Raw genomic sequence first — 12,715 nt, forward strand, 5'->3', positions numbered from 1 at the left:
CATCTTAAAATATCTTCAATCTAATACAGAAGAGTTTTTTTATTGAAAATGCATGCTATGCCACCAGGTAATCGTACAGCATTCTGCCGCCGCAAATGTTTTCCCTCGTGTTTTCATCACGCTGTCAATGGTTCTGTTGTGAACGCAGATACCAGGGCATTAGAACACTGAGGGCGGCCTGTCGTGGGTGTGAATCACTTCAAAGGCGGGCGCGAGGCTGCCCCGGACGTGGTTGTGTTGAACCATAGCGAGTAAGTATCGAAAGGCAATGGAAACCTAACTGGCGTTGTGAAATAATTCCCATCGAACCGAAACACTGGGAACGCGGCGGTATCATCTGTGCTGTTTACCAATGTCGCCCGGGCGGGGGCCTGTGCCCTGATACCGCGTTTCCAGACCCGAAAGATCCGCGGGTCGGTTATGTGGGCAATTTAGAGGGTGAAGCAGTAAAGCTGCGTGTCTGGGAAACCAGAAGTTTGGAGTTCGATTTCCCGCAGTGCCTGCCCTTCCTGCCAGGGTGTAGGGCAGATAACACTACATAGTCTCAGCAGCTGAGTGCATCATAAAACCCCAATGATGAGGGGCTTTAGGGGCAATAGGGGCTGTGGTGGACCTTATGGAAAGGGAAATTTGTCATAAGTTAAATCCAAGTTGTCTCTTGGACCATACAATATCCACTCAAGGTTCAAGGGCCAAACTGCATGCACCACACTTCTGTGACTGTTGCGGTAGACAAAGAGCAAGCATGTGTTGGACCCCAGGCAAAACTGCATAGAATTTTCAAATGAATAATGCTGAATAAATACTTTTAATTACTTGAAGAGCATCATAGCTCCTTGAAATATTGGCTATGCAATGAAAAGGATGGTGACTGCACTAAACTCATTGTCTTACATTTACAGTCTGTGTACTTCATAACCATTTCTGTTGTGTTGCTGGTTCTCTGAATATTCAGCATAGCATGCAGTTGATTGGCAGTGGCCAAGTCAGATATGACTGGTAGGCTGTTATAGTGATTATCTAGTAGTGGCATCTGCTCATGATCTTTTCACAAATAAACAATGGTGAAGATCACTAGTTGTTTGTGTAACTGTCAGCTATCATTTTAATGTACCCATTTATATGTTTCAAGATGAACACATCCATGTTGTTTTGCTATTAAATTATGCTGACAATATGTCAAAACTGGTATCCATCCTGTGCTCACCTTGACACTCATCATACAAACCACTTAATACTGGCATATGCATGCTGAGGTAAGAGACAATAGGGCATATGCAAGAGCAAACCATGCAGATGGCATGGAACAACCATTGGCATCAGTGTTGCCTTGATGACATGAAGTGTGCTGAATAAACCATTACTAGGCAAACTTATTCAACTTATGAAAAGATCAGATTATCTTATTAAAGCATGGCATATGTTCCTGTCAAGGTGATAACATGTTATACATTTACTTGAGCCATGCAGGATTACATTCTGTTCATTGAAAACAAACTTGTGATGTATGTTGCATATCTTTTCTTAGAAAGGCCCCTGACTGTTCTTCCTGATGATCTGAATTTTTGTGGACCATGGATGTTTGGGATCAACTTTAACAAGGATAGATAATGCACTAACTAGATATAGACAAATGGTTATCATCAATAGATGCCACCACAGATGGGAATCCATTGTCTTGGCATTTCTCAGAAGTTTTTACTGGTACTGACTCAATTATTTTTCATTGTGAATATGGAGAAAAGTGCAGATAGCAAAATGAACCTGTTCATGCATGATGGTTAACTGTATTGCATTGTGGCTGAATTTCCTGATGAGAGCATTTGATTTGATGTGATCTCAGCTCCTGAGAGGCATCAGGACCTAAGGGAGGGCATGTGCTTGTTTTCTATGCCTGTGATATGCCTGATTCAGTTTTTTTACATGAAGCATTGCATGAGCCATCAGAAGCCAATATTAACTTTAAAGCATGTTTATTTATATTGTAATATGAGATGAAGAGATTGGATTTTCTGTGTGCTGCACCTGGAACAGCAGCATGATTGAAAGTATGTGTTGTTGTGCACAAAATATGTGTTGAATGTTGTTATTTGGGATGGACTCATCATTGATTCCAGGCAATATGGTTGACTTCTTCTGACCTCTGCAAGGCTTTGAGGGAAGCACTGCATTCTTAAGGCATGCAGTATGCAATCATTGCAGCCTCTTCAGGACCAGACCCACCAAAAATTTAGCTGATTCTGGAGTTTACTCTGCCTGCAAGGAACCAAACATGGACACATTGGCTTCTGCCAGCATCTGTTGTTTTTTTTAAAACAATTTTCTCTTGATCCTCTCATCTAAACAGTTCTTCTAGAATTACACCTTGTCATGCTGGGCTCAAAGCATTGATTGTGGCCCATGCATTTGTGTCCTGCTCAATGCACATCATATTATTTCCCAATTTGGCTTGGGTTTATGTTTCAGCAAATCATTGTGGAAACACACTGACATTAGGGGTTAAGGGGTGATCTTTTTTAACTTGCCTTTTCATGCTTACCAATATATCGTAAATTGTGACCTTATGAACCCTATATCGTACCGGGGACTCCACAATTTAATTTTATCATTAAATTTTATCATTTCATTTGCAGTGGCTTGCCTTTGGCAGGTAGTATGCTCATGTCACTCTAGTATGTGCACTGATGGAATGATTATGTTCCTCACAAATATTGCCTTCAGGGTTTGGCATATTCATATAGTAGCCCAAGATTCATTTGCCCACCCCATGATAAAATTGTTTTATTTATTAATATTTGTTTGAAAAATGTAACACTGACAAATTTGGGAGTGCGCACTTAGAAATTAGCATATCAGGAACAAGCCACGCTGCTTTGACCCATGCAATAAATACGTACGTCTGCGGCGCGCCGAACCAGATTTTCAGTGTAAGAACTGAGTTATGCTGTCCCCTTCCACCCTTCCCCATTGTGAACCCCTGTGTATGCCCCTACATTCAGAAAACCATATTTTTATGGGAGCTGACATGCTTCAATATTTTTCAGGGTCCAGGACCCTCCATCATGGCTGGGAGCGTGAAGGCCCTGATCCTGCTGGCGTTCACCGGCTCGCTGGGCATGATGTTCATGCTGCTGGCCTGTGCGCTGCCCCGGTACAACAACTGGTGGCCCCTGTTCGTCATCATATTCTACATCCTGGCACCGATTCCGTACTCGATGGCCCGCCGCTACCGGGATGACATGGGCGCCAGCAGTAGTTGTTTGGAGCTGGCCGTGTTCTTCACGGCCGGCATCATCATTTCGTCGTTCGGTTTACCCATTGTGCTAGCGCATGCGCCCTCCCTCCAGCCAGTGATTGAGTGGGGTGCCTGCGCGCTGGTTATGACCGGCAACGTGGTCATGTATCTGACCATCCTCGGCTTCTTCTTGGCCTTTGACGGCGATGCCGACTCGTGGAACTACTTCTAGCCGCGGCGCGACGGCTGGCGGCCGCGGTACGCGGGCCACGGGGCACGGGGAATGGTCCGCCTGATGTCCGCGCATCCAGGGCATTGGCGCGCGGCGGCTGGGGGCTGGGGCGGTCAGGCCGTCCGACGTCGACTACGGCAGCTGCCTGAGGCCGCGGAGGGCCGGCGGCAGCGAGGCGCCGGCAGACTGGCGGCAGTCCGCGCCGCACGCGACGTGAGTGATAGTTGGTATCTCTTTTTTGTGATCTGTATACCGGTCATGCTTTTGTATCGTGGTTTTTGTTCCGCATGCACTTTTCTGCACGTTGTTCAGCCCTGGGTCGCACTCCGCACGTGTACGTGGCGCGGAGGGTCTGTAAGCGTGCTCGCCGTCGCGCCGAGTTTGTTCAGGATGTCTGAGCTTTAACCGTGGCTGCCCCTCAATGGTGTGCTATCCAGTCTGCACTGACGGAGGCTATTCGTGGTCTGGTATTAACTGCTTGTCGTACTGACGTGTATCGTTTTGAATTGCGTTTTCATGGTTTAAACTTAAGCAGCAATTTTCCACGTGAGATTTAATACAATGGATAATAAACATGCTTAGAGTGTTTTTGTGTGTCTGGTTCAGGGAAATGGTGCACAACAGCAGTGAGGGACATTACGTTAACAATGTCTTGCCATTGGTGGCTGTTTCGTCGGCTGTTACTCGAAATGACGGTTACCTGAAGGCGTGCTTTGTGAGCAGTTGGGTGCTAGGACTTCACACATGTCGGTCCCCTTGAGATCTCACACGCGATGGTGGCTCGATCCAATGCCGCTCCGGGGCCTGTCTGCCCAAGCGTGTTGGCGTGCGGGGCCTGAGCGGCGTGCCGGTCGCCTCGGGGCCTTGCCCTGAACGCGCCGTGCCCTGGAGGTCTGTGTAACTCACCAGTGCGGGTCAAACGGGCGGCGGCGGTTCTGTGCGCCGGCGGGATTGTGGCCACCAGCGTGTGTCCGGGGTGTCCGTCAGGCGGCGCACTCTGCGACGCTTGCAGCCTCCCCCGCTGGACACCGTCGATACGCGCGCTATCCCCGCGTGCGGTTAGTGACAGAGTTCTAGGTCTTGTGTTATCTCCGTTTTGTAAGCTTCGAAACGTTATACTGTCCACCATCTGACAACCTTGCGTATAGTTCTTCCCCGCCGTGATCGATTCAGAATCCGATTTACAGCGTATGATGCTGATTCCGAGCTATACTTCGGCTGCGACGCTAGCTCTGCACAGAGCACTTCAGCCAAGCCCCATTTAGAATGCAGGTTTGGCGAGACGTCACACAGTTTCATGATTGATTCCGTTGATGTCGATTTAGGTGACAATGGTGTCGGAGATGAATGAGCTTTTACTGTGTTAAAGCGTGCGTTGGATATGTGGGTCGTGAAAAGATATCAACGTGTACAGTGCTCCATTTGCTACACAAAGACATCAGGATCAAAATTTCTGCTCCTCATCGAACTTGGTAGATAATCTACGATGCTGTTGACTTGACCTCGGCCCCGGCTGGCATATTTCACAATTTTCTAATGGATCCATTTGACTTTGGGTAAATGAAAGCTTTGCTGTTAAGTGGCTTTGACTTCAAATTTCATTCGTGTGAGCGACGTTTCATTGAAACGCATCGGTGTAAACTGCGAGCACGATGCAGTACATCTGTTCCCGGTATTTGAGATAAGTCGTCGATATATGCTGATGTTATTGGTCTGAGACGAGAGCGCCGGGCCAAGGCTTGGGCCGAATCCATAGTACTGATGCCATCCAGTAGATGTCTCTGGCATCGGGTACTTCGAACACAAGCTGCGTTTGTTCGCACGTGAAGAGGGACGCAGTCGAGAGCTTTTGACGCGGATGTGGGGGCTAAGTAGAGCTCATACACCGATTTTAGTTTTTTGCACGATGACATCTACGGCGCTAAAAAGTGTATTTCGGGCTGTGCCCGCCTCCTCAGCTTCGCCTCTACTCGTGAAGACTGGCAGAGGCCTTGAGATGAATATAACGGTATAAACTGACTCCAATGCAAACTTGTTATGCATCTAGATATAAGAGTTCTGAGTCAAATCACATGCTCCTTATCAAAGACAAGCAAAACACCTACATTGTCGGCTTTTCGGTGTGCGTGCAGAAAAGTCGAGATGAACGATAGGCACTAATGACACGACATTATTGGAACCAGAGTGCTCGTCACTTAAAGTCTACCACCATTGTTCCAATTGATCAGCCGCCCCGAAAAACATGCCTGCACGTATGATTGCAAGGATATTTTGCTATACACTGCCTATATCACGTCACAGAAGTGATCTAGCTCGGCGTTTCGGGGTCATTTAGCTTATGATACACCGCCCGCTCGTTGAATTATGTGCTGGCTTCGAAAGTGAGCTTCTCTGTGCACCCTACATACCGCATGAATGTGGACCAACGACTGAAAAATACACCATGCACCAGGCCAAATTTTTTGGCGTCACTTTCATGCGTGCATCACGTCCATATCCAGTACTGGCCTGGATTTCGGAATTTTGACCAGTCCGAAAAGCATTCTGCTTTGACCGTGTGCTCGGCGTTGCAAGGTGCTTCACTGCGCTCAAATGTTTGTATGAATTGAAAGTAGACAACTGAACAGTTTTAGAAAGATGGTCTCTGTTGCTTTCGTAGTTACACTACCAATAAAATAAAACTGGGTCACTGTGGGACAGTGAGGAAATGATTTTACAAGGTAGTTTATCGATCCTGGGGTCATTACTCTTGCTAGATTTAAGTGACTCTGTGGTGCTTGCATGTGGCTTTGTTAATGATATATATCGTACAATGATCTCAGGAAAAGAATCTTACGACTACTGTGGCTTGGGCTAGACGATAAGCAGCTACCTGGTGACATACACGCATTCCTTTCTTATGTATATTGGAATCCTCCCATGAACAAAGTTACGCCTCGCAGCATAGACCAGTAACAGGCCATCGCCGCATGTTTATAAGTGGTACATTACCATTCCGACCGTTGTGCTTTAGACGCGCCTGCACGAGATCAAAACATGCCACCACCCAGGCACCTATTCACTTATTCCCAGTTGTTACTGATGCCATCACCAGGCGTTAAATGAAGAAATCCGATGCCGATATTGATAATCCGATATTGAAAAACCCGTCCTTTTTAGGCCGCGGGAGGAGGAGAATGAAATTATTTCTTTCCCTTTCCTCGATCTGCGGCTTTGAAAGTTACAAGGTAAACTCGAAACCTCTTTTTATAGAAAGCCCACGCTTAATGGCTTTTGAATAGGCCATTTCTCATTTACTCCCGACGCTTTTAAGCTATGTGGTAATATGAAGCGATTCTAAAATCATAAGATCGATGACATTGCTGCCATTACTGATGGCCCAGATCATTTTTTTCAGGGAAATGACTTCCCACTCTTAATCATTAGTATATTAATGAAAAGCTTCTTGGATGTGAAATATGTAAAAACACCACCGTTCATGAAGTCCTAGAACCAGCTATATATTCGGTCTTGTCCTTTTCTCAGAAACGGTCGAAGCAATTGAAAAAGGAGCTTGCAAACATGCTGCATTGTTTTTACCATTTTCTGTCCATTTAAATCATATAAGCAAATTTGTCGACTGTTGTACCTTTTGTAAGTTAGAAGACAAACTTGCCAAATGTTCTGTCTCTCTAGTCATTTGTAGATACCGATGTGCTTCCTGCGGAACGTTTTACGTGAGTTTAACCCTTCGTGGTTTGCACTGTAGGGAGCGGAAACATTTTGGGAAGGTCTGATCTTGCAGGTTGCATTCTGTTTAACTCACACCTCTCGCCCATCCGAGACTGTTTACTTGCGTGTGACACTCTTTTTGCGTCTATTTGCCTGTTTACTTCGACTCGCTTGCGTGCTTGAGTGAAGCGTGATGCGTGATGCTTATTTGCTTGAATTTGTTTGCATGCACACGCATGTTCGCGCATTATAATTCTTAGATGGGGACTATATCGTGGTAATGGCTGGCAATCGCCCTTTGTTTAATCCACTGAATGATGGTGTCCTGTGAAAACTGTGGCTTGCTGTTTCAAAACGAAAGGAAAAATTGAGTAGGATCATCGGCAGGCAATTTTGAACTCGCTTCCGCTATTCTTTGGATAACGCATGTTGCCGAAATATCAACCCAACTATATCTCCAGTCTCCTGGTGTTCTCCGAGGAATAAGGCTAATATTACGGTCTGATCTGCGTGTGACACTCACTTAAACACTGCAAACTTTTCTGTGTTAGAGTGTTGCAGCAATTTCCTCGATCTTAGGATTTTAGAATCACTTCACATTACCTAAAAAGCCGTCAAGGAATATCATGGGGTTTGCACGTCTTATACAAGTTATAAGATAGCCTTCTTCGTCAGCCAAATATATGCATCGTCGTGTGATTTTTGTATTTTTCAGGATGTCCTGTTTATGCAAAGAGTAGTCGTATTCAATTTCGTTGATTGTGACAGTTGTCATGTCGAGCGACACCGGTTTAATGCGCTTATATTTAATCACAACTTTGTACCATTGTGCCGCTGTCCTGAGACGGTACGCAATGTTTCGAAACGCTAACGAATTGCATGAATTATAGCGACTGCTGCCCTTGCCATCAAGTTTTTAATGCATCTTGATATCCGAGGATGATATTGAGCACCGTATTCAAAATATTGGCTTTGCAACGTACCTAATGCTAATGTTTTCAAAAAGGTAGTAATTTTGATATTTTGTAACACTGAGCCTCACCCGAAATGTTTCGGAACTTTCTATTTTCTCCGAACTGAAACATGATATGATAAGTGTTAGGTAGCCTTCCCAAACAGCATATTTTCATAAAGTTTGGTTGAAGAATAAGACATCCCCCAGAAAAATGAACTCTCGAAGGGAGTGTTTCACATTTGTATGCGACTTGAAACTCAGATAGCCATTCTGAAGATTACTCGGTGCAGGTCATAGCTCTGCACGTGGTAAGGCCAAAACCATTTTAGTTTTTAAGCTGCACGCCCGCGAATAAGTGCAGATATTTTGTGCGGGCTTTTTCAAGGTCACTTGGGCATCCGTGACGCCATAACAACGTCATTTAAATCTTGCTACTCCACCAGCCATGCTGGGATCAAGGCTATGCAAAAAAATATTGTCGAGTCGTTCATATCTAGCGTTCGTGAGCACGATTTCCAGATATAACGACCGTCAATTGGTTCCCAATCAATGTTGTGCAAGGTACAATCAAACGGCGGCGTACTGAGTAGCATATTTACTAAATAGAGAAAATGTGCTGTCAAGAGCAGTCTTTTCCACTTAAAAACATACCCATACTTATAAGTGGGCTTACCTTATCACCTTTCATGCTTACTTCCATGTCTTCGAGAGTGAAACACTCCTTTTAAGGGCAATGCTTCGCCTTGCATTCCCTTCAAACGGATTGCCACACGTTTCAAAATGTTGAAGCAGGCATTAGGCATGATGAAATAAGCCTACTTTTAACTACTGCTATGTTCTTAATTGGAGAAGACTGGTCTAGGCAACACAAGCCCTTTATAAATAAATATTATATATATATATATATATATATATATATATATATATATATATATATATATATGCTGCTCAATACATTAGTGTTTCATTATGTCATTGTCCCTTGCACAACATTGACTGAGAACCAGTCGACGGCCCTCATATCTAGAAAACGTTCTGACGAACGCCGGATATAAACGGCTCGAGGGTTATATTTTTGGCTTTTGCCACTGCGAGACTAATGGAATGAAAGGATGTTAATGGCGTTATTATGGCGTTATAAATTCCTGAGTCAGCTTAAAAAAGCCTCCTCGAAATAGTCTGCACATCTTCACGGGCGTGTAACTCAGACGCTAGGGGGTTTTAAGTCTTAAAAGGGCAGAGCTGTCATCTGTACCGAATGATCTTTGAGATGGCCATTTCAGTTCAAAAACCCAAACAAATGTGGAACCATCCCTTTCATCGGAACCTCTGTCCAAGACGGATTGCTGTCCACTTCACCAGGTATATTGCGTCAAAACAAGTCATTTACTCACAAGCCATACCGCAGAATGACTCGCTCAACTTCCGTACGAATGCCACCTCACACGCACACTCGTCTAATTGGCAGCGTCATCGGATATCACGAGCGTGTCGGCCACCCCACCTCGACGCCGCGCCTGGTCTGCGCTAACGCCCCGACTCGCGAAGGCGCTGCTGGCCCACCGGCTACGGCACACTCCAAGAGGGTTCTATATTTTGTGGTTCTCCATAAGATATGAGCTCCAAACTTATCTGAAGAGGACATGTCTATTTATAGTGAAATATGATGAATTTTGCGGTTTATGTACTAAATTTCGTCTGAGTTTGAGGCTGCAGTCAACAATGAACGAAACCATATTGAACTTCAACCTTTGATATCTCGGGAAGTTTGATAAGTCCAACTTAGTTTTCAATATTTTCAAATGTTTGGCTTATGGCCTGTGAGTCTATGTTTATTTTAATCAAAGGTATTCGCTTTAATCAATATAAAATTTGACCAATAATATTTCGGCAAGCTTTGGGTGCGTATCTTAGCTCTTCGGGTTTTTAAATGCTTGGGCCATGGCGTACGAGTCTATAAATTTTTAGCCCAAAGCTTCTACCTTTTGTATCTCTGAAAGTATTGGGTGTTCACCTTAGATTTCCGGATCATCAAATTATTGGATTATGGTGTGCGATGCAACACATTTTGAAGTCAATCGAAAGCATGCCGTTTAACTTGCCTTGAAGTATGGTTTTTTATGTCCGGGGAAACATTTGATGTCCACCTTAGCTTTTGGGATTTTGAAATGCTTGCTGTATGATCTACGGGTCCACAAATTTCGAGCTCAACCAAAGTGGTCTGCTCTGACCTCAAAATTTGATATATCATGTGGCGGAAAGCTTTTTTGCACGTTCACCTTAGCTTTTGGGATTTTGAAAAACGTGGGCTAAGTTCTATCAGCCTACAGATGTCTAGCCAGGTCGGGGTGGCCATGAATACCGATCTAAAGTTTGATCTAAATCTGCTGCTAGCTTGAAAGACAAAAGTATGACATCTTCAAGAAGCATAAAGGTGCTAACTTTTAAATGCATTATTAAACCTTGCATCTTTTGCTCTTTTACAATGCCAAGGTGACGTAAAAAAACATGAGCTTTTTCCATCACCTAAGGAGAGCAAGTAGGAGAAGCTATTGGTTTGCACGATTGCTTAATATGATTTGACTTTTAGAAAAATGCTCAAAACTGTTTTTGCTGTTTTGAACAACCTCCGAAATATCCGTTTTGTCGACACTTTTACCGTGTGTCTGAAATCACACAATCACAAAAATCGTACAATTTTCGAAGAGTTTCGTTGATAAATTTATGAACAACATCGTCAAAATTTCTCGAAAAGTAAGTCATATCGCTTCGCCAATAATACAACTATGTTAGATTTTGACAACGTGTGCAATCGCATTAGCCAGTCTGAAAAAACTTATTCATTTAATTCTTACACAGCTGGCCACCGACAGTATGTTAGGGTGTTTGTCATTACTGGGCTGTGATTGCAGTGGGGGCCATGTCTGTGGAATGGGTTCGCCAAGAAAGGTACCGTCATATTAACCTTAACGGTTGTCATCCAAACGTAGAGTTCCGTAGAATACGCTTGGATATAAGAACTTAGAAATATTCGACTGCCGGGCCCCGCATAATACGTTAACTATTGGGGGGGGGGAAGGGCAATTGTCCATCCAGCGACCGGAGGCTGCCCCCTCCATTGAGCGCACGATCCGGCGGGATTCGGTGAGAAATGCAGAACGGATGAACACCGTAGCAATCCCTGCCCCTTCCCGGGGCACCAGCACAGATGAGTAGTTAAAGTGACTTAAAAATGGCTTGCGACTTTGTTCATGGGCGAATATGCTGCATATGTTTTGCGAATTTACTTACCCAGTGACAATCTCTTGCTCGAGGCCACATTGGAGTGAGATGCTCTGCCAATCTGTATCTGTATCGATGCCGTAGATATGCATACCTATGCCTGTACCTGTATCTATATCAATGTTTCGAACAGCCGTGTCTGTAACAGTGCTTGTCATTGATCAGCCCACTCCACATCCGTGTCAATCTCTGACAACTTTTGGTGACTTCAATACTGACCCAAGGTGAAAGAAATTGCGCTCGTTCGATTCAGATCATCATCGATGTTTTGCTTCTCTTGTGTGATGCATAGGAATCTATACATCTATGCATAGAAATCATGGATGCTAGTGTCCGATATCAGTGTCTTCATTAACGTCCGTTTCAATCAAGGCATGTAGCCTAAATATCAATGCATCTATCTCTCCATTCTCCTTATCATTCTACGAGAGATAAGGCTATTATTACTGTGTTATCTACATGCATATTTTTTTCGCAAATGCACAAACAACTTACGTAATAAAGTTAAGACAGTACTAATAGCTGTATTCCTCCTAGAACAACCAGGAGAATGGGCAGATATGCGAATTGGTATGTCGGCTACATGCCTTTATCGAAACGAATAGCAGTAGCCACTATTGACAGCCAGATAGTAGTCACTGATAGTAGTGACTGATATCACTGCTGATATTCATTTCGATGAAGGCATGTGGCTGAAATGTCAATACATCTATCTGACAATGCTCCTGGTTGTTCTACGAGGCATAAGGCGTATAAGCACAGTTTTTTCTCAACGAGCTCTTTTGACTCGGGTATATTCTCGCACATGAGATCTAACTTAGTTAAAGGGAGCGTGTCTAATGTCTTCGGTTTTCTCAAAACACGCCTAAGGGAAGTGTTGTAATTATCTATGATTAATTTTGGTTGCTAAATGTGTATTTGGGTCTTGTACCAGTTTTGATTTATTATTTCTGTTGATCTCATCGATGACTGTACGTGAAAAAATATAATCCTAAAAGATAAAGCAATCAGCGAGCAGGAAAGGGCGAAAGCACTGGCTTATATGTGGCGAGTAACTGCGCGCTAGAGACATGGCCATTATTTTGGTTGCTAAGCAACGTGGAACAATCACATTTCCCTAGAGCCTGGTGCAGCCTATTGACACGACACAATACTTGTTCCTCATCTCAGTATAAAGTAGGCCGACATGAACTGGTGCGTAGCAACTGACCAGCCTTACTATACGCCTAAACCCGTTCACTCGTAGCCCTCAGCTGAATATAAACAAAAACAAAAAGCATCAACATAATGGCCGCCGCCA

General features: G+C 44.2%; 1 protein-coding gene across 1 annotated transcript; it reads left to right on the forward strand.

Annotated features, from left to right (window-relative positions):
- The first annotated feature begins 149 nt into the window (after nucleotides 1-149).
- Nucleotides 150-4,055, forward strand: LOC119098527 (leptin receptor overlapping transcript-like 1). Its single transcript, XM_037221480.1, has 2 exons — nucleotides 150-251; nucleotides 3,045-4,055. Exon 2 carries the CDS (start codon nucleotides 3,063-3,065, stop codon nucleotides 3,465-3,467), a length of 405 nt encoding a protein of 134 aa, XP_037077375.1. The 5' UTR covers nucleotides 150-251; nucleotides 3,045-3,062; the 3' UTR covers nucleotides 3,468-4,055.
- Nucleotides 4,056-12,715: the final 8,660 nt, after the last annotated feature.

This window comes from Pollicipes pollicipes, unplaced genomic scaffold (assembly GCF_011947565.3).
Source record: "Pollicipes pollicipes isolate AB1234 unplaced genomic scaffold, Ppol_2.1 Scaffold_4740;HRSCAF=5597_pilon_pilon_pilon, whole genome shotgun sequence".
Lineage (NCBI taxonomy): Eukaryota > Metazoa > Arthropoda > Thecostraca > Pollicipedomorpha > Pollicipedidae > Pollicipes > Pollicipes pollicipes.

What these genes read in the sequence shown, in the direction of transcription:
- LOC119098527 (XM_037221480.1), top strand. Translation starts at nt 3,063, where the DNA reads ATGGCTGGGAGCGTGAAGGCCCTGATCCTGCTGGCGTTCACCGGCTCG.